This window comes from Balaenoptera borealis (assembly GCF_965194805.1).
Source record: "Balaenoptera borealis genome assembly, chromosome: 1".
Lineage (NCBI taxonomy): Eukaryota > Metazoa > Chordata > Mammalia > Artiodactyla > Balaenopteridae > Balaenoptera > Balaenoptera borealis.
Window position 1 is genome coordinate 15,583,837 of NC_138860.1, and position 23,988 is coordinate 15,607,824.

The following is a 23,988-nucleotide window of genomic DNA, read 5'->3' on the forward strand; positions in this document are numbered from 1 at the left end:
AGGGCCAAATATATGAATTGCAGGACTTAGTAGATCATGAAAATATGGAGTTTTTGTTCAAAAAGCAGAAGGGGAAAAGGGTTTTTATTCCCCACCCCACCCCCTTGCCCTGTTATGGTGTTTTTATCAGTTAATTGATATCTCTGTCCCTGGAATGTAGAGATACTGGCCAAGCAGGTTCAGACCCTCATGGACATTCATGACTCAGATCACGTGATGAACGCTCACCACAGGCCTCACCACACCTGCCTTCACAATAGCGCCTCAGTGCCAAGGCCATAGGACCTGTGTTTTAGTGACACCATATTGACTACATTATACTAAACAACCTAGTTTCAAGAAAATGGCATCATCTGTCACATACTTTGTTTTATTCATCCGTTTTGTATTTACTTTGTAGATTTTTTTGTTGTTGTACAACTGTATAAGGAGTGCCCCTAATTTTACATTTGTAATTATTTAAGCACCATTATTATAAAAAAGGAATTAAGTAAATCTTGGAGATCTATGAAACTTTTTTCCTTTAAAAGCATCAAGATCATTAACTAACATGAGCTGCTTATATGTCCCCTTACACTCAGCACTGGAGATGCCACAAAATTCAGATGAAGTGTTTTTTTAAAAAAAAACAACTATGAGAAATGCTTTGGGTACTGTGTGGAAGGAAAATAGCACCGAGAGCATGAGGAGGAGGAGATAAAACATGGGAGGAGAGAGGCTGGAGAAGTGAGGGAGGGCTTTCCCACCGGGCCTTCTTTCTCCCCTGCATCTCCCCCTCCTCCCCTCCCCATCCAATTTGTCATCGTGGAGCAGGAAAAAAAAGGAGATGGAAAAACATATGTTATGAAAAGATAAATAACACTAGTAGATCTGTATGATGAGAAAAAAGTAGACTTAAGGGAAATGTGGATCCCACAGCTAAAGAAGGAAAGTTCATTATGATAAAGGTGTCATTTGCCAAAATCATATAACAAGTCACAAAGAATACAAAGCATATATTGACAAATTTACAAAGAGAAATAGACAAATCCATAATCATATTGGGATACTTAAATATACCTGTCTTAGTAACTGGTAGAACAAGCAGGCAATATCAATACACTTTTGGAATTTTTAAAAAATTGTAGAAGATTTGATCGATACAGTTGACGTAATAAAAATATGTATAACACTGGACTTGGCAATGGAAGAATATGTATTCTTTTCAAGTAAATATGAACATTTACAAACACTGGCCATATAATGATCCACAAAGTAAGTCTTAACAAATTTCAAAGGATTGAATTTATAAAGAGTAGTTTGTCTGACCATAATTCAATGAAGATAGAAATTAATAACCAAAGGAAATCAAGAAATATACTTTTAAATAAAATATGATCACAGAATAAATAGCTTGCAATATTAAAAATTATTTTGAATTTAATGTTAACAAAACACTAAGTGCTGAAATATGTGGATGATTTCATAACATATATTAAAATGAAGGAAAGATGAAAACTAATGAATAAGCATCTATATCAAGAAGATAAAAAAATAAAGTAAACGAATCTAAGGAGCAAATAATAAAGGGGAGAGTGAGAATAGGAATTAGCATATCACCAATCATACAATAGAAATGGACCAAAAAAATTCCAAGTTTGTTCTTTGAAAGAAACATTTAAAATTCATAAACCTTGGAAAGGCTGATTAAGAAATGAATGAAGGGATGGGTCAGAATAGCCATCATTAAGAAGTCTACTAAGAGTAAATGCTGGAGAGGGTGTGGAGAAAAGGGAACCTTCCTACACTGTTGGTGGGAATGTAAATTGGTGCAGCCACTGCAGGAAACAGTACGAAGTTTCCTTAAAAAACTAAAAATAGAGCTACCATATGATCCAGCAATCCCACTCCTGGGTATATACCTGGAAAAGACAAAAATTCTAATTCACAAAGATACATGCACTCCAATGTTCATAGCAGCACTATTTACAATAGCCAAGACCTGAAAACAATCCAAGTGCCCATAAACAGATGAATGGCTTAAAAAGATGGGCTATAAATATACAATGGAATATTACTCAGACATATAAAAAGAATGAAATAATACCATCTGCAGCAACATGGATGGACCTAGAGATTATCATCCTAAGTGAAGTAAGCCAGACAGAGAAAGACAAATATTGTATGATATCACTTATACGTGGAATCTAAAAAATAATACAAATGAATCTATATACAAAACAGACACACAGACATGGAAAACAAACTTATGGTTACCAAACAGGAAAACGAAGTGGGGAGGGATAAATTAGGAATGTGGGATTAACAGATACAAACTACTATACATAAAATAGATAAGCAGCAAGGATTACTATATAGCCCAGGGAACTATATTCAACATCTTGTAATAACCTATAATGGAAAGTAATCTGAAAAGAATATGTATATACAACTGAATCACTAGGCTGTACAGATGAAACTAACACAATATCATAAATCAACCATACTTCAATTTTTTAAAAAAAGGAAATGAAAGGAGGGTATACAAATATTCAATATAAAAGGAAATTCCAATGAAAAAGGAAGTACCACTGCAGTAGGGTAAACAATGCACCCCAAAGATATCAGGTCCTAATCCCTGGAATTTGTAAATGTTACCTTATTTGGAAAAGGATTTTTTTACAGGTGTGATTAAGTTAAGGATCTTGAGATGGGGAGATTATACTAGATTATCCAGCGGGTCCTAAATGCCATCACAAATATCTTTATAAGAGAGAGGTAGAGGGAGATAAGACACAAGCAGTGGAGAGGGCCATGTGGTGATGGAGCAGAGAGAGATGTGAAGATGGGAATAATGTAGCCATATAGCAAGGAACGCTAGCAGCCCCCAGTAATTGGAGGAGCAATGAATGGATGTTCCTCTAGAGCCTTTGGAGGGAACTCAGCCCTGGTGACATCTTGATTTTGGACACGTGGAACTTATTTCAGACTTCTGGCCTGAGGATAAATGTCAGTCAAACATAATACAAGAAGAGATTGAAAAATTTGCATGATGCCATAATTGTTACAAAGTATAGTCCTAAGGAAATAACTTTATCTAGAGAAAACATCAGGCCCACACTGTTTCTGTGGCAAATTCAATGACGCATTTACCAAAGAAATAACGTAATAATTGAGATTAGCACAATAAATGATATTGGTTCTAATACAAATTCTTCAAGAGAAGGAAAGATAAAGAAGGTACATTTCTTCCATCTTGTTTTATGATAACCTTTATATCATAAACTGAAAATTATATTATGGAGAAAAATCATAGGATTTTCTTGTTCATAAACAGAGATGGAAAAATTCTTAAACAAAACATAAGAAAACCAAATTCAGCATAATATAAAGAGATTAATATACCGTGATCAAGTTTGGTTTATTTCAGGAATGCAAAATTAGTTTCATTTTAAAATAGCAATCAAGGGCATATGGGGATATACGTATACATATAGCTGATTCACTCTGTTATACAACAGAAACTAACACAACATTGTAAAGCAATTATGCTCCAATAACGATGTAAAAATAAATAAATAACTAAAATAGCAATCAATATAACTTGCCACATTACCAGCACAAAAAAGAAAAATCACAGAATATCTTAACAAATACAAGAAAAGATATTTGATAAAATTCAAAGTCGATGCAGTATAAAAATTCTTAGCAATCAGTGGAAAAGAAGGAAACATCCTTTATCTATTAAAGAATGTCTATAAGGAGCCTACATCAAAATTAATGGTGAAAGCCAAAACCATTTACTTTGAGACAGGGAATAAGGTAAGGGTTCTGTTCTCACTAGATTTATTAACATGGAATGAAGGTCTTTGCTGGTGCAGTAGGACAAAGGCAAGAAGTAAAAGACACAAGGGTTAAGAGGAGAGAAATAAAGCCTGTGTGAAAGATAAGTTTGAGCATGTAAAACATTCAAAAGAACCCGCCAACAAAGTATTAGAATTAATATGTAAGTTTACCCAGGTTGGTGGATGCAAAATAAATATACAAATCAATTTTAATTTTACATGTTGGCAAAAAACAAAACATAAAATTAAATAAAAATGAACTATAGACATAACTTTTACAATAGCACCAAAATATTTCTAATACTTATGCTCTAAGCACTCAAGATCTTTTGAAAGATGCTATATTGTAAGAACATAAAAAAGCTCAAGAAAAATAGAATTGAGGGTTATAATGTACTCACGAATTGCAAGTTTCAAGGTAACATAGATATGTATTTTCCACAAATTGATCTAGAGAATCAATGCCATCCTAATTAAAATATTAACAGGTGTGTGTATGTGTGCGTGTGTGTAAATTAACAAGATGATTCTATATTTTACAGAGAAATGGTAAAAGCCAAGATACTTAGGGAAAAGACACCATGAAGAGGAGTTGCTCTGTCAGCTATTCAGCCTTATGATAAGTATTTTAGGAAGTAATTAGGAGTGTTCAGGATTGGCACAAAGACTGACAAATGAAAGAATAGAAAAGCAGACCCAGAAACAGAGCCGTGTATAGCCGAGGTGACACTGGAGCTGCAGAGAAAGGTCAATCTTTTCCACTGAGTGTTTAAACAACTGGATGTTCATATAGAAAAACAAAAAGATAGAAAACTTGACCTCCACTTCATGTCATACACAAAAATCAATTCCAGGTAGTTTGAAGACTTAAAAGAGAAAGGTGAAACAGTATAACTTGTAGAAGATAATATTTGAAAGTATTTTCATAACCTCAAAGAAGGGAAAGATTTTTTAAAATAGGGCACAGAAAGCACAAGCTACAGAATATGATTGATATGATAACTTGGATTATATTAAAATTAAGAACTTCATCAAAAGATAGCATTAAGAGAGCAAAAATGGAAGCCACAGAGTTAAAGTTATTTACTACACATAAAACTGACAAATGGTTCATACCCAGAATATATTAAAAAAAAAACCCGACAAATCAGTAAGTATTGGCCACCAGAAAGGTGAATGGTGCAAATGCTTAAACAGAAATTTCATAAAAAAAAAAAACCAAAAGGCTAATAAAAGTATGAAAAAGTGCCCAATATTATTAGTCATCAGGGAAATGAAAAACATTATAAAATATAACTACATAGTCAACAGAATGACTAAAATTTAAAAGTGTGCAATAACATTCAGACTTTTAGAACTTTCTCGCACACTATGAGTAGGAAAAGATATTGACACAATCACTTTGGAAAATAGCTTAAAAGTATCTACTAAGGTTGAACTTACATAGTCATGCTACCTTTCAGAATATAGTAACAAATGCATGTACATATAAGCAGGTGATGTGGCAAACTAGTTATTAATAGTTTGTAGAAGCATTATGTGTACTAGCAAAAACTGTATATAACCCAATGTCCATCATTTAGAAAAATAAACAGTACTATACAACACTGAAGATAAAAAAACTGCTATTAGTCACCACATGGATGAACTTCTCAAAAGTAATATTGATTGAAAGAAGCCAGTCACAAAATATTATGTACTGTATAATTCAATTTATATAAATGTCAAAAGCAGACAAACTTCCACTATGTTATTTAGAGATACATGAGTAGAAGGAAAAGTAAATCATGATTATTTTTGTTTTGGGGAAGGAACATGAGTGTGATGTTTGTGAAACTCACAATGTTCTTTCTTGACTTGGTCATTGCTTTCATAAATGTTAGCTTTATGATCGTTCATTAAGGAATACCTAGGTTTTAGGCACATTTCTATGTTTAAAAATGTTTTTAAAAGGACATTATTTACTGTTAAAGAGAACAATCAATTAAGATGTCATGAAGGTAATGAACATATATGTAATTGGTGATATAGACTCAAAATATATAAAGCATTAACTGACAAACATACAAATAAATGAATACATAATTGTTAAGTGGGGATTCTAACACATTCCCTTAAGAAATTCTAATATCAAGCAGACAAAAATAAGCAGCAATGAAATATTTAAATAACATTAATAATGTGCTCAAATGAAAATTTCACCCCTCATTCAGAGTATTCACATTCTTTTTTGAGCACACGTAGAACTTTCTCAAAAAGCAGATCCTAGCTGAGTCACAAAGAAAGCTTTTTTAAATTCTGTGATTCAACCCAATACAGACTGTGTTCTCTGACAGTAACAAAATATCATTGGAAATCAATGACAACAAGTATTTAAAACAAATATTTAACAACATGTACCTGAAATCCATACACATAACACACCGTGCTGGTTAAAACCTCTTGATTAAAAAGAAAATCATAAGAAAAATTAGAACTAAATGCTTGCAAAAGCATTACCTGTCAAATTTTGTGGAATAGAATTAAGAAGGAAATTTGTGGTTTTGAATATAGTCATTAAAAATGAACAATTGAGTAGAAATTATCAAAGCACTTATGATATATTGAATTATCGTCTCCATTTCTTTATTTCTCTTTGTGTCTACATCCTTTGTCATGTAAATTTCAAGTTTCTCCCACATAATTGCAGAGCACATTGTCCTGTTCCTTGACCTTGGATTTGGCTACATGACTTGCTTGGGCCAATGGGAGGCCACAGGAGACAGATATGAGACTGAAATGAGCTGGTGCCTTGGGACTTGCTTTCCTGTGCCCTCTGTGATCATCATGAAAAGAGGATCTTCTGAGTAGCTGCTGCCCCTCCAGCCTGGCCCCCAGAGGGAGACATAAGATGCAGAACTGAGCCAGCCAGATCCACAGGTTGACATAGAACCACTCAGTCAAGCCCCCTCTAGACACTCTAACTCCAAGTAATAAGTACCTATTTTATTCCACATTGAGGTTCTCTGGTTATTATACACCAAAAACTGACTGATAGAAAAATCGGTACCTAGAAATGGAATTTCTGCCATAATGAAAACCTAAAATATATGGAAGTGGCTTTGGGACAGAGACAGTGGGAAACTTTTATAGAAAGCTAGAAAAATGTTACTGAAGGCTGGAAAAATAGCAATTCATGTTATATACTGGCAACCCATTCACAAAATTTCTGTCTTTAGTTACTTGGAAGAAAGAAAATGAATCTAACAAATTTATGGACTTGGGAAAGAAGGTTTACAGTCAGAATGCTAAAATCATGAGTCGATTGCTCCTACCTGCCTATTAGAAGGTACAGTGAGAAAGAGATGGACTCAGAAATAAGCTGATCAGTTTGCAATCTGAATTTAGAGGGAATGTAGATCATTTACATAGAAAATCCAGGACTGTACACAAATGATTAGAACTAATAAGGAAGTTCAGCAAATTCCCAAGTTTAAGATCAATATGTAAAATGAAACAGTACTCCTTTATTCAAAAGACAAAGCATAACAAAACAATCACTAATAAAATAGATAGCAAGTTGTAATTTGCAATAGCTACAAATCTATAAGGTACCCAGGATTTGACTCAAAGAAAGCATGAGACTTTACGGGGCTAATCTCTACTAGAACATAGGCAAAACATCCTCTGACATAAATCGTATCAATGTTTTCTCAGGTCAGTCTCCCAAGGCAATAGAAATAAAAGCAAAATAAACAAATGTGATCTAATCAAACTTATAAGCTTTTGCACAGCAAAGGAAACCATAAACAAAATGAAAAGACAACCTGTGGGATGGGAGAAGATATTTGCAAACGATGTGAACAACAAAGGCTTCATTTCCAAAGTATACAAACAGCTCATACAACTCAATAACAAAAAACATACAATGCACTTGAAAGATAGGCAGAAGAACAAAATAGACATTTCTTCAAAGAAGACATACAGATGGCCAATAGGCACATGAAAAGATGCTCAATATTGGTAAATATTAGAGAAATGCAAATCAAAACTATGGTGAGGTACCACCACACACCGGTCAGAATGGCTATCATTAAACAGTCTACAAATAGCAAATACTGGAGAGGAAGTGGAGAAAAGGGAACCCTCCTACACTGTTGGTGGGAATGTGAATCGTTGCAGCCACTATGGAAAACAATATGGTGGTTCCTCAAAAGCTAAAAATAGAGTTGCTATATGCAGCAATCCACTCCTGGGCATATATCCCAATAAAAGTATAATTCAAAAAGATACATGCACCCCTTTGTTCATAGCAGCACTATTCACAATAGCCAAGACATGGAAGCAACCTAAATGTCCATCAACAGATGAATGGATAAAGAAGATGTGGTACATATATGCAATGGAATACTACTCAGCCATAAAAAAGAACAAAATAATGCCATTTGCAGAAACATGGATGGAACTAGACATGATCATACTAAGTGAAGGAAGTCAGAAAGAGAAAGACAAATACCATATGATATCACTTACATGTGGAATCTAAAATATGACACAAATGAACTTATCTATGAAACAGAATTAGACTCACAGACATAAAGAACAGACTTGTGGTTGCCAGTGGGAGGGAGGATTGGGGAGGGATGGAGTGGGAGTTTGGGATTAGCAGATGCAAACCATCATATATAGAATGGATAAACAACAAGGTCTTACTGTATAGCACAGGGAACTGTATTCAATATCCTGTGATAAAGCATAATGGAAAAGAATATGAAAAAGAATGTATATATATGTCTAACTGAATCACTTTGCTGTACACCAGAAATTAACATAACATTGTAAATCAACTACACTTCAATAAAAAAAAAAAACTCTTTTAAAGAAATAACCATAATTTGAAAAGATACATGCACCCCAATGTTCATTGCAGCACTATTTACAATAGCCAGGACATGGAAGCAACCTAAATGTCCCTTGACAGAGGAATGAATAAAGAAGATGTGGTACATATATGCAATGGACTACTACTCAGCCATAAAAAGAGAACAAAATAATGCCATTTGCAGCAACATGGATGGACCTAGAGATTGTCATACTGAGTGAAGTAAGTCAGACACAGAAAGACAAATACATATGATATTGCTTATATGTGGAATCTTAAAAAGGGGTACAAATGAACTTATCTACAAAACAGAAATAGAGTTACAGATGTAGAAAACAAACTTATGGTTACCAGGGGGTAAGGGGGGGGCAGGGATAAATTGGGAGATTGGGATTGACATATACACACTACTATATATAAAATAGATAACTAATAAGGATCTACTGTATAGCATAGGGAACCTGACTCAATACTCTGTAATGGCCTGTATGGGAAAGGAATCTAAAAAAGAGTGGATATATGTATATGTATAACTGATTCACTTTGCTGTACACCTGAAACTAACACAACATTGTAAATCACCTATACTCCAATAAAAATTAATAGAAAAAGAAAAGAACAAAAGAGAAAGAAAAGAAGATATGAATAAATGGAGATCTATAATACATTCACTGAATTTGATTTATAAAAATGTTAACTTTCTCCAAATTAATTTGTACATTAAAAAATTCTAATAAAATTTATAGAAGAAAATTGAAAAAAAATTCAATTTATAGAGAATTGAAAAAACATTTTGAAATGTATGAGAAAGAAAAAATTCTCTAAAACACTAAGAATTTGATAAATAAGACAAAGTGTGTGGCGATGAGTGGAGGATACATTCTATAAGATATTAAGACAAACTACAAAACTATAGTAATAAAGTAATATAATATTGTGGCAGTAGCATATAGATTGTCTGAAAAGCATAATAAAAAATCAAGAAATAGATTTCTTTATACATGGTAGTTTGATATAATATAGATTTGACATCATACATTGGTAGAGAACAGAGAAGTAGAGAAATAAATTTCAACCTTATATCACATTAAAAACATCCAAACAGGATTTTAAAAGATCTAAATGTAAAATTTAAATTATAAAAATAACTGCAGAAAATTATAAACATATATTCTTAACTTTGAAAGCACAAGGAGCAAACTGATGCATCAATATCACAATTAATAATTTCTGGTGAACAAAGACAAAGGTCAAAGTTTCTAGATGCGTGACAGACTAGGAGAAGACATTTGCAAAAACTGAAACTGACAAGGATCAGTATCTAAAATATACAAAGAACTCCTGCAAATGAACAAGAAAATGATAGGAAACCCAATAGAAAACAAGATCAAAGGTTATGAATAGGCAATTCACAGAAAGGGGAGCCTGAGCTGGTACAAGAATACGAAAAGATGTTCAAAGAAGTGTAAGTCGAAACAATAATATGCCATTTTAAAAATAATCAAGTTAGTAAAATTAAAGAGCAAAATAAAATTATATGCTGCTGAGGGAAAATGAAACAAAACGTACTGCTGGTGGGAGTTCAAACCTATCTAATTCAAATTATATTGGTCCATAGGAAAGACATCCAAAGATGTACATTGCATTATTGATTGTTTTAAGGAATTGAAAACCTTATCACCAGCAGCAAGGAAGTCACATGCCATAGAATCCCTGTGTGTAAAAACATCCACATATCTAAACATCATTTTACTTATTACCCATCCCAGAAATTATTCTCAACTACGTATTTTCTTTTTGTGGAGGAAGGGATTTCTTTCAATACATAGACTTGAAAATATAAGCTATATATTTATTTTGATTTAGAAGCATAAAGTTGATACCCTAGGGCTGGTCAATTATTTTGTTCACTAAAGGAAAACCAAGGCAAAATAAAAGTCTAGTGGAGAGGAATCTCAAAGAGATTAATACAGAAGTATCAGCAGGATTTTTTTACATTTTTAGTATTTTTCATTTGTAATGATATGAAATCTCATAATTTAAGAGGAAAAAAAACAAGACTTGCATAGCTCTAGACCTCATTTTGGAAACTGCTCTTATGACTTTAGTTTTCTGTGCTATTTTTTTTTTTTTTTAAAGCTGCCAGTTCTTCACTTCCTAACAAAACTGTGAAATTTGACTAAGCATGGCAGATTGAATTGGAGTGTGAATAGTGTGATTTAATGTTCCTGCTAGTCTGAAATATTTTCCTGTTAGGTTCTTTTAGTGACCCCTCCCAAAAGTTTGTCTGCATTTCTCAAAACCAGCTCTCCAAAGTTCAGTCTATTATGGAACACACAGGCTACTATGATTTTCACAAAGCTAAAACAGGCTTTTTTTTTTTTTTTTTTTTTGGTAGAATAAGATCCAGTTCCAATTTGACTGTCTGTAACAAAATTTGTATTGATTAAAAACTTCACTGTTTCAAAATCCTTTGTCAAGGCTGCATTATAAGGCCTCTCGCAAAATGATCCAGATAATTCCATATATGCTAGGACATTCTTTCCAATTCTTTTAAAAAAGAATATTGGAAAAGGTATATTATGCTCAAAGAGCATTTTCATTCATGCTTGGGGCTTCTGTGCTATGTTGACTATGCTGTTGTTTAAAAATATTTTTATACACACACATACATACACATTTGGTTTATGATCTTAAGTTTAAAAACACTTCTGACTTGGAGCAAATTTTCTCATGGCCAAAATTCTGTGGCATGTTATGGCAATGCCATTAGTACATTGGGTCATCTTTTTTTAAGGTTGTACCATTGATGGAATAGTTAATTATTAATCTGACTGGCATCTGTAATGAAAAAGGGAGTTCTCTTGCTTTCAGGCCATAGACTCAGTATGTAAATCTCTTGTGTGGCTGCAACCCTAATATTCCTGCAGCTATAATGTCACCTATCGTAATTTTTCTGCTAATAAACAAATTTGAACTAGCTAGGAATCCTAAATTTTGAGAGTCGTTGTTTTCTCAAATAGACTCCAGAGAAATAGTAATGCAGTTCTGCTTTGAATTTAATTTAAACAGGAACAGGCAAAACAAATCTCTATGGAGGACATTTGACAATAATAAAATATTTCTCCCAGCGGGTGAGCTGGTAGCAATTGTATTGTTGCAATCCAAGCTCACGTTTCAGTAGGTCATTACCATCATAACAAGCCCTTGGACCAACTGGCATGGACATGCAACATTGAGCCCCTGATGGGCACATTATTTCAGACCTTTAACTTCACGGAGAACAAGACAAATACTCCTGGGAAAGGGGGATTATATTTTGAAATCCCTTTCTTTTCTGTTTTGTTTCATAATAAGATTCAGTGTACAATCAGTCTACTGCTACTTGTTTCATTGTTTTTCCACACTACCAAGGGGCACCAGAAGCTAGATTTAGAGACCTGAAAGGGCCAGAGACACTGACTTAAACCCTCTATGTCTATTAGACTATGGAACTTTCCATTCCATGTGTACACCATTGTAGATGAAACAAAAACCTTAAGCATTTCTCTTTTCTTTGACAGTTTAATCACAAATTAAACAACAAACAAAGTGTACCTAAAGTTTTTGCATAGGCCCAAGAATGAAATATTCTATCTCAGTTCTATTTCATTTCTACCTCTTACCTAAATCAGCAACTTGCAAAATATAGGTAACAGGAATCATTCCAAGAAATCAATTTTGTTCTAATTGGGTTGCTCTTTTGTTTTTTCAGTAGGGAAAAAACAGGCATTTTGAACCATACCTAAATTAATTTTAAAGCACATGAAAGGGCCAAATGAGCACGACTCAAAAAAAAAAAAAAAAGATTGTGTGATATTCTGTACAGGTGTTTAACAGGTATCTCCATTTTTACCTGGGGCATAACCAGAAGATGGGGCTTGGGAATCATCGAAGAAAACGTGTGTTCTCCACGTGTGCTGGGGCAGGATGGAGGTGGGAGGGTTGAGGGGGCGGTAGCTGGCCAGGGGGAGTGGAGGTGAAAACCATCCAAATGCATTTCATTGGCTTTGTGAGTTAAAAAGTAAAAAGGTTAAGTCCTTTTGTCCTGATATTAAAAAAAAAAAAAGATAGTCTAAAACTCTCACAAAAATTCAGAGCCAATATCTGAAAAGGTTTTTTTAAAAAAATTTTTTAGAACATTCCTGGCTTATTTGAGGAAAGTATAAAACTTTAAAGCAGTGGTTTCCTCATTTTGTCTTCACATTAGAATCACCTGGAGATTGTTTTAAACTATTCCAAAGCCCAGGCCAATTAAACCCCAATCTTCAATATGAGCGCCAGGGATTTTTAACATTTCTTCACATGATTCCAATATTCTGCCAAGTTCGAGAACCACCACTTAAAAAAAAAAATCACTTATACACAACAGGTAAAAATAAAAGTGATCCTTTAACATAAACACATAACTCATTTGTCAAATCTCCTAGTTGTTTATATACCAAGAAATGCAACAAATGTCAAAATCCTACTTTATTTTTTACACCTGAGGCAACCGTGATAAATACATCAGTACCAGCAAAGCTGCTCTGTAATAATTCTAAATTATAAAAAACAGAATTCTGACACAGAAGTTCTCAAAAGCATGCGCGCGCGCGTGTGTGTGTGTGTGCGTGTGTGTGTGTGTAGAATACATACTTTTAAATGAGGACCTATTGGAAGATTACAGGCATGATTTTCCTTCTTAGGTTTGTCTCCTGCATGGTCTCAGTTTTACCCAAATATTTTGCAACTATCCATAATAAAACATGTCGGATTCTACGTTGGGCTACTGCCACTCAAAGGACATTCGAATGGGAAAGACAAGTCTTGAGTTCTGCGGCCAGCTAGTGCATCTTAGTGATTTAGGTAATCTCACGCCCCTAAATCGGATGCAGTGCGGGGTGCGGGGTGGGGGGGGGCTTTTGTGCCATCAGCTTGCTTCTCTAGAGAACCAGCCACCTCGGAAAGGTGAGAAACACAGTGGGCAAACACAATGACAGGACGCTGTCCGGATAGGCAGAGAAGCCAAGAAAGCACATATTAGCACCTTGCTGATGGCTCCAGGAGGGGCCCGTGGAAGAATAGCTGACCCTGAGCAGCAAGGGCCCTCACCTCTCCCGGAAAAAAAGCCAAGGGGAAGCCACTTGCTGTCAGCAGTGCTGTTTCACCCTCCTGAGTTCCAAGAGAGCTCCCCGTCCTCAGGCTCACCGATCTAGAAGCTCTGCTGCTGCCCTGGTGAGGAAATCCTGCCGGCCACTCCGCTCAGCGCTGCTCCGCGGACTCTGCAGCTCAGCTGGCTGCCAAGCTCAGAGCCAGCGCCTGATTTAATTGTGGATGGAGGGAAATAATAGGTATCTCTAGCAGATTTTAATAGGATCTTAAAATAGGGGGAAAGTTTTCTGTTATGACATTGACATAGAGGCGACAATTTGGAGTAATGCAGAATGATGTGGAGATGCTTTAAGATTAAAGAAGAGCTATATAAAGGCTTGTCAGAATGAATTCTAATGTGCCTGAGACACTTTGCATACTCTTAAATATGCAAAATGTCTCTTGGCACCCTAGAATTCATTCTGACAAGCCTTTATATAGCTCTTCTTTAACCTCCCACTTTATTTTTAGGGAACAGGTACTCAGATACTCTTTGAATGCAAGCAACAAAGGGCAGTGTTTACTGATTTGGTTCTTTAGTGGGGGAGGGAGCGTGAAAAAAGAAAACACCATACAAAAGAGCAATCAAAAGTGGAAGCATGTTTAATATTGCTCTACCGTCATCCTGAAAGGCATAATAATTTGAGTTACACATCTGAACTGATTGGAGTTACAGAATCATATCTCCCTTTTGCATTTAACAATATATACAATATAAAATAAATACATTTACACAAATGGACATTTGCTGGAGCACACAGTATGGTACACATCACAAAAATATACAATTGATTGCTTTACAGATGTGAAGCCCATCTACAGCTATAGACAAGGTTTTATTATTATTATTCTTTTTACTACTGGCTATAATGCAACTCCTGGATTATTATAAGCAGTTAAAATTTTTTTTGTCCTTTTACGATCTTTGCACATAAGACTGCCATAAAATGTTTTCCTAGGCAGGTAAACAGAGACGCTTAAATAATTAAAATACAATCACCAACACTCATTTTCTCTTCTATAAGAAAAATAGCAGTTTTAAATTTTTTATATCTTTTATGTTATCATTTAAATGCAAAATAGTGGAATAAATACAACAATCTGATCTGATTGAAACACAAGTGTAACTACAGGTAGTCACACAATCATATTGCTTTAAATAAGAACAAACCTAAAAGAAGCAAAATTACAATTAAAATCATACGGCTAAAACATACACCTTGATAACTTTCCAATACTTCACATTAAGTAAATGGTCTTGCTTGAAACTTGAAAAACTTACCTCAAGCGAGGTTTAAGATGAAGCATTTACCCTAAAGCCCGTGCAGTTCTTTTAGATCTAAATTTTAGTTGTGTTTCCTATTTGTGAGATACTTGTTCTCTTGCAATGCTGAGAGTCAATTACACTGAAAACTAAAAATTGTTCTTCGTTCTTTTTAATCTCTCCATCTTGTGTTTTCAGTTGGTTGGCTTTTACTCCTTAAGCCCAAGTACTTTAATGTGATACAGTGAAAACAATGTATATATTGTATATATTTTATTTATATATATAGTGTGGTTGAATAGTAGTAACTTAAACCCTGCACAAACTGTCTGGAAAATAATCTTTTTTAAACACTTACATATATAAATAATCTTAGAGAATCAGCACCTTTTTTTTTTTTCCCCCAGGAGTTGTATTTTCCGTTGTTATTTTTCAAGGGATGTGTCAATTTCTGAACTCCTATCACAGCTATAAATTTCAAGTTATTGACCATCTGAATGAATTGCTAATGATGATTTATCTAGAATCACACTACAGTCACTTCTCTACTGAGAAACCACAATCTACAATTATAGTCCCATATAGCTAATGATAGATACACAGTATTCCTAGCACTAGGTTGATGAAACATCAACCCAAGGTATTTTGTTTAAAGCACACAAAGTAGCAATAGTTTTGGAAACGTGTCCGCACCAAAAAGTTTCGCAACAACACAGAGCGAGTTTATAACAACATCTGAGAGATGATTGAGTGAAAGCCATATATACAGCATTTAAAAATTAGACTTATCTATATTCTTGAAATATTCAAAGTTTTATTTCTAAGCTATACATTGGTATTCTATAATAAACCATTAGAGAAATTATTCCTTGTTTTGAAAATATCATTATGATTTTGATGTGTATCTGTTCATAATGAATACTTGTTTGGAGTTTCAATCTCTTATTTATTATTAGGAAGAACCTTATTAATGGTAAGGAATAGAATATACTACTGTAGTCTCCTGAGGAATTGTACATCCAATATTGTCTCTAATTCTACCCTGTGTCTAAAAGCACACACCACAAGAATCCAAACACCACAAGAACAAGACAACAGTCTTTGAATGCAACATAAAATTCAGAAAAGCACAGCAAACATGAAACATTGAAAAGCTGAACTACATTTCTTTTGTTTGTTAGGATTACAATTTTAATTACATCTGTGTACATAGAATAAGACTGTTCACATAATACAGGGAGCAGCTACTAACACTGGTCCATTGGTATAGCATTTGATGGAGGTTACTGTTTATTGGTTATTCAGCGATTGTAGATTTCGGGGGGTATCTAATTGATTTCTTCATTAGATTAACACCTCTTAACAGTCTGGGACCTGACTGACTTTCTTGCTGTGACAATACTGGTTGAAAAGCACATAGATTGGCTTAGCTCTTGGTAAAAACTGCAGATTAATTTAGACAAATATTCCTAAATGAATCAACCCATAGAGATTAGGTTTTAGAATTTGGTCAGGCGTCTGCTGTCTTTGATGAATTTTTTTTTTTTTTTTCAAATTCTGGCATTTGCCTTATTGCCTCTTAGGTGAATACTGGCTCACAGCTCCTTCTGAGAAAAGGTCTGTAACTCTGCAAACAGGCAGTAACTCATTCCTAACCACCGTGGCAGCTAGAAATCCTATGGCAACTGGACCTCCCAGGTAGAGAGGTGCACTCATGATCATTCTACGGATCTGTATTCCATGTGTAGGGCTTATATATGTGACTACTCGGAGTCACTGCAGGTGTAATCTAATCCTTTGTGTCAGTGAACATTTAGGTAAACTGGAGCTCATGTTAAGAAATTGATGTTTGGGACCAGACTGGCACACAACATAAATTGCATCCGTGATAATATGCACCTTCCCTTCAACTATTGCTTGAGTAAGTTAAATTCCCATATTAATAAATGGCTGAAAAGTGGTAAAGCTGGTACAAAAAAATCTCCATTTGTAAGAAGAAATGAAACATTTTTTTAAAAATCTTCCTTCAGGATTCATTTGTCCTTCATTATTGTTTCATAATTGTTCAAAGCCAGCACAAAATTGCAGTATTCTTATTTCTCTTTAGTATTGCATGAATGAATAAAGCTTAAACTATTCCCTGAAAAAGTTACATAGTCGCTAAACTAACAAATACCTGGAAGACTTGAAAAAACAATTAAGGAATCAAATGGCTGTAACTGATCTAGATGGAAAAGCAATGATAAGAAGCAGCCGATGCAACGTTGCTTAAGTCGTCTAATTAGAGGCTGCTCCCCTGGAATCTAATACTGCACTCAGTCAATTTGTGTATGTTGCACTGTACTCTTAGGTACCGCGGTTCTCTCTCTTTGATTCCTTAGTCATTGGGGATGTTATGGTTCACAAGAAGTTCACTGGTATCCATATTATGGATCTCCATCCTTTGGCAGGGCTGGCTTCCATCACTCTCCAATTAGAGACTTCTTTTAAAAGTTCAGCAGCAGAAGGAAGGAAGGAAGGAGGAAGGGAGGGAGGGAAAGAAAAAGAAAGGAAAAGCAGCAACATTTTCTTATAACCAGAGCTATTAAAATTTAAAAGAAAGGGGAAGAATGAGAAAAAGAGGGAGGAAAGTAGAAGAAGAAAGGAAGGAGGGCGGGAGGGAAGGAAGGAAGGAAGGAAGGAAGAAAGGAGAGAGTGGGGAACCAGCCATGAAGGAAGCAAGAAACGAAGGAGAAAGAGAATAGGGCGGGAGAAAAAAAAAAAAAAAAGAGCAAAAGAAACGGAGAAAAGATGAGATTAAGGTAGAAAAAAACTCATCAGGAGGATACAGAGGAATCTGAAAGCTGCTTCATAGTCTTGCTGCTAAATGATCAGTGCAGTCTTACTTGATTTTTGATGTTGTTAACTAAACTCTAAGTTTTTTTTGACATCACTCTTGGGTTTATTTTTCCCTTTTTCGGCGTGCAGGATAGGATGCCTGGGGAAGCTTTTAGTCAGACCTTGGCCTCCAGCATTTCCAAAAAAAGTTTGTGCATGGGGACTTTGCCCTCCAGTTTGATGTTGTAGAAATGCTGCACGGCCTTGGTAGAGGTCTGCCTGAGGAGCGGCAGTGTCATCAGCATCTTGCCAGCCCTGCGAGGGTCCTCCATGTGCTGGCCGGCCTCGTAATCCTGCAAGGCCTCATGTAAGACATCCTGAAGCTTCTGAACGGCTTCGACATCTTCTATGTGCATGGAGTCTGTACAAGGCCAAAAAGATAAACAATATTAACAACAATAAAAAGTACGTTGATTCGAGTTATGAAACTCAAATCTTATTACTGAACTTCTCTACGCTGTGATTCGTTCAGAGACTCTCACATTTCCAAAATCTCCATTTTATTTTTCTAAATTTCACTGCAGTAGATAATTTACAATACCGGCTTAGAACATGGGAGTTACTACAAAAAGCCTTTATTTAAAACATGTGGGTTTCTTTCCTCCTGAGACTGAGCAAGTGAACACTTTAACAGATAACAGTCTTGGCTGTTTTATTCATTATCTCATTCATGTATTTATTCATTCATTCAATTATAAAAGGCCATCTATTAAAAAATTATTCTATGTAACGTTGTCTAAAATTCAGACCTTGTGCTCGAAAAGCCCATATGTCCCAAAAGGGAAAAAAAAAAGTTGATAACCAAAATTTTAAGAACTCCATGTAAACACACTGAACCTAACACTATGCTCAGTTGTAGACTGTACAGAAATCACAATACATTGCTCATCTTTTTAGGATTTTTAGTGTACTCTTAACAGTTCATTAAAACATCCTGACATAGCCTGTTTCTCTGCAGACTTTAGATTAATGAATTCTGAAATACTTTTCACATTTGTGAAGGTGAACTTCTCCCTTAAGTGACTAATTTAAAAATCTAATTCAGTCAAGCAAGGAAAGGGTTAACAGGGTTGCCACAATTATTCTTGCGAGAAATGTGAGATGTGGGGAAAAAAAATAAAAGTTACAGTTCCAGCGCTAAAACAGACACTTAATTATATACAAGTTTGAATCATTTAGCACGTTTTATTGATTCTGATGACAGTTTATCTGTTAATTACACATAACGGCGTCTTTGGGGGATTCTTCATGTTTAATAATTCTAGTTCTCTGAGAATGCAGAGCTCTGAGATATATGTACCTAGCCTAATCTTTCATATCATTCAAATATCAATATCAGATCACATGCCCAAAAAGAGAGAGGAAATGTAATTGAAAATCAAGTAGCTAAACATATGATAAAAAAAATTACAGCAAGGTACTTAAAAGATCAATGGCTATAACCAATAAAGGTTTTTAAAACTTCTTCATATTTTCTTTACTGCTTTTTTTTTTTTTTTACATTGTCATTTTAAAATCGTTTCATCACATCATTGGCGAATTGACCACGATTTACATGAGGCGGTTAATAACACATTTCTTTAAAAGAGTTTTGAATAGTCTGGAATATAGTTGCTTATAAGGGTTTACTGCTCAAGACTCGATTCCTGCCTGGTGAAGCCAAAAGAAGGAATTCTTCTAGGTGGGAAACGTTGACAGTGGTGTCCTGGAGTGGAACTCCAGACATTCTCCAGCATGAACCCTGGCCTTTCCGATGGACTGTTTCTACCTAGGCTTTCCTGCAATCTGGTGCCTTTCAGCATAGCAATTCCAACCACTTCCTGTGTGTCTTCTCTTAGAAACAAGCACACGGAATTTCCAAAGTTGTCTAAGGGGGCGGTAATGAAAGTGACAAAAAAAACCAGTCACGGAGGTGACAACAACATGCTCTGATATGTTTTATTTCTATGTTTGCACTTAAATACTGTCAGGGGAAAATGGTGGGCATGGACACACACTAACGGTGAGTGCTTAGATACACAGAAGATTGACCTTTGTACCTAAGGGAACCGGGATGAGGTGGCCTCACCCAACCTATCTGGGGACTAAACGTTAACACTCTAAGTGAAAACAGCGGGGAAGAAATGGATGAGGAAAAAAGGAACTGCACTCTTTACAGACACAATTAAAACAAAAGAGCGGTTTTCCAAACAGATTGATTTTTTTATAAAGCAGAATAAATACACTGATTTAAAAAAGCAGAATAGGGACTTCCCTGGCTGTCCAGTGGTTAAGACTCTGTGCTTCCACTGCAGGAGGCACGGGTTTGATCCCTGGTCAGGGAACTAAGACCCCGCATGCCACGCAGTGTGGCCAAAAAATTAAAAAAAAAAAAAGAAAAAGGGCTTCCTTGGTGGTGCAGTGGTTGAGAATCTGCCTGCCAATGCAGGGGACACGGGTTCGAGCCCTGGTCTGGGAAGATCCCACGTGCCGCGGAGCAACTAAGCCCGTGAGCCACAACTACTGAGCCTGCGCGTCTGGAGCCTGTGCTCCGCAACAACAGAGGCCGCGATAGTGAGAGGCCCGCACACCGCGATGAAGAGTGGCCCCCACTTGCCGCAACTGGAGAAAGCCCTCGCACAGAAACGAAGACCCAACACAGCCATAAATAAATAAATAAATAATTTTTTAAAAAAAAAGATAAAAAGAAAAAAATTTTTAAAAAGCAGAATAAATATAATAAATATACCATTTCTTAAGCACCTGTTTTGGGTGAGGCCTGTGATAAGCACTTTATGAACATTGCCTCATTCATCTCCCAACAGCCCTGCAAGGCAGGCGGCTGCTAGTGAGTGTCAGGGTAGGCTTACACTCTGGTGTCTTTAAATAAAAGTGTGCTGCCAGAATTTATAACACCGGACATGGCATTTCCTTTTTTTTTTAAAGAGCTGAAATCGTCCTCTTAAGCTCATCTCATTCAACTTTGCGTCTTCAGCAAGAATCTTCTCTACAACATTTCTAATAAAGACATTGCCAGTTACATGGAGAGCATTCTACTTAACAAGGGACAGAACTAATTGTTAGAAGTGTCTTCTTCATATTTTCCCAAATCTGCCTCTAACTTCCATCCTTTGGTCCTGGTTCTAACTACTGAAACAATACAGGATAAATTTCCTTCTTCGACATGGCAGATCTTTAAATGCTTGAAGTACGGTCACCTCAGCCCCGACTCCCAAGTCTTGCCTTCCCCACTGCTCTTGCCTGGCGGGAGATATATTATAGGATGTCACAGGAAATGAGGCGAGAACAAATAGCAGAGAGATATGCTCACAAACAGCAATTAAGACTTCAAACTATTCTTTAAAGGCGGTGATTTAGCTTGAGAGATTTAAAAATGATTTAATCAAATTACTATGATAATTTAACTTCCCATTTACAGAAAAGATTCTAACTCATTTTAGCTTTACCCATTCTCGGAGCTGCTAATACTTTAAATGCAAACTCACTAAATCTGAACTATTTAATTAGACCATGATTCAGCTGGCAGACTGCTGAAGAAAATATTAATCTCCATTAAGGATCCTAGTTCAAGTTCTGGCTCTGTGGCTTTAATCTCTGTTTTGTTCTTTGGGCTAAATTTATACATTTATGCAAAGCTCAATAGAACTGGCATTACTTTATATAATTATTTAACTCTAGTTGTTGGTACTGGGTTTTGGGTTTTTTTTAACTTTATGTTTTAAAGGAAATTTTCCCAGTATTTGTGCTAATGGGAACCAGCTAAACTTAATAATGGAAATCACAGGTTTATAAACTAACCAGACAGTGCAAAGCTGAACATTAAAAACACCGAGTGAGTTGTTAAAAAAAAAAAACAACTAGGATTTCTGGGTCCAAGCCCAGACCTATTAAATCAGAAAATTGGAGCTGGCTGCAGGACATCAGTATTTTTTAAAATCTGGGTGATCCTATGGCCAAGCCAGGGTTGAGAATCACTAAACTAGACAATAAGACAAACAAATGCTATTCTAAAATGATCAAGATTCCAAAAGAGTACCAAAGTTCCAATGATACGTATAGTGTCACCCATATATTAAGTTTCAACATCTAATAATAAAATAGAACCCTTTTGTTAAATTCCAATATTTTCCTCCATGAAGTACGACCCTAAAGGGACATGTCTAGCTCAGATCATTTACTCTGGGAAGACAGCTAAATATCCTTACACCAATAGCCGGAAAATTCAGTGAGACTTAGAGCTGTTGCAAAAGAAGATTTTGTTTTTACTTCTTACCTGGAATAAGGCACTGCCCTTCTCTATGGTAAAATTATCCATTACTGTGGCATTAGGTAAAGCTACTCCAGAATGCCCACTCTCTGTTTAGGAACTGTCTTCAGGACTTGTAGCTCGTTCTTGGCACTATTTTCTCAATGATGCCAAATCTTATTTGAGGACGGAATTGAATATTAGACATAAATAAAGCATATTCAGAGTCAAATCTGGTACATATTATAAACCAACACTCAGAGTAACCTTTTCTGTGGAACACAGATGTTGATTTTCTTTAGTGTTAGTAAGCTGCCTACATGAAGAGGGGCAGTAACGATACAGCCGACGTGACTCTAGTCACCAAAGGAATGAAACACAATATGAAGAAAAAGACAGAGAAGTGAGCAAAAGTCTATTTTCTAAAAGATAATTTGTGTCTCCACATTTTTATATACAATTATAAGGAGTCTAAAAAAGTGATCTTCTCAGTTACAATCAGCTGAGATACCGAAGAACCCTGGTTGACTGCCATGGCACAATGGCTCTTGATTAACATAGATAATCAAACTTAAAATTTTCAGAAAGATGCCAATCATAAAGTTTTGATTAAAAATCAGTAAACTGTATTCCAGGAAGATGGCAGTGGTGGCAGCAAAAACTTTTAATCTCTCCAAATCTGCACATAAAAGAACAGAGCAACTAGATGGCAAAATTAAAAATCCATAGAAAATACTTACCAAAAAACTAAGTAACAAGATACCCCCAAAAGACACACACATACACACCCACACCCACACACACACACACACAATCAGGATTATAGTGTGTGTGTCTGCGTTCTTAGCTCTGTTCCACTGAAGGGGTTCAGGAAGGATGGCCAACCCAGGAATGCAGTAATCGGTACCAGTAGCACCCAAGTTGTAATCAGATTCCAGGCCCCAATCAGGAAATATTTAAGATGAATATGAACACCTTGTCAGAATAAATAGGAAGGAGAGTATCTACAACTACTACATCATTCAAAAAGATTCCAGACGCTGAGCTGAAGAGGTTCCCGCTGACCCAAATGGGACAATTTAAACTTTAAAAAGAATTACAATTACAATTGATTGAAATCCATTGATTATGTTTAAATACATGCCTTTATAATGACATTAAAAAAAGATAGGGTGCCGATTCCTTATCTTGAAAACTGGTGAATAAACAGAAATAATCAAGCATTTATCCCACATTTCCCATTCAGTCTGTATCACTGGTAACTAAATAAGAGAGAAGAGAAAGCATCTCTGGGTATAAGTATCCCAACTACTGAATGAAAAAAGAAAGGTGAAAATTACAAATCATCACGGATTTAAGGAATGAGCACCAATGGCTGCTAACATCACAAAAAGCGAGACAACCAGACATTATATGTCTCCCAAAGAACAGCACCCCACCTGTAGGTCTAGAAACTGAATCTGATTCAGCCCTTTGGATCCAGTTGCTGGTTTGCACAAGACGCAAAGGGCAGAGAAACATGATGAGTTGCCCCTAGAGGATATAAACTGCAAAGTCCAGACTCTGGGGAACTGTGCAGGGCAAATGACCTGGCTTTTGCAATAGATAAACTATAAGAACACAAAAACTTAAAGCGGAACTTTTAGGTTAAAGGAGGCTTTAAAAATCCATAAGGAGAAAACAATGTTTTTTAAAGGGCAAGATTAAACTATTGTGTCTGGGGATACACATTTAGTAACAAAAC

At 35.5% G+C, this 23,988-nt stretch overlaps 1 protein-coding gene across 12 annotated transcripts in view; it reads right to left on the reverse strand.

Annotated features, from left to right (window-relative positions):
• Positions 1-14,444: 14,444 nt before the first annotated feature.
• Positions 14,445-23,988, reverse strand: part of ESRRG (estrogen related receptor gamma) — a 636,910-nt gene continuing 627,366 nt past the window's right edge. For all 12 annotated transcript variants that reach the window (XM_082394904.1, XM_082394907.1, XM_082394897.1 and 9 more), the window contains one exon: positions 14,445-18,359. In XM_082394904.1, the coding sequence (XP_082251030.1) occupies positions 18,115-18,359 (245 nt within the window). In that variant the 3' untranslated portion in view covers positions 14,445-18,114. The remainder of the gene's footprint in view (positions 18,360-23,988) is intronic.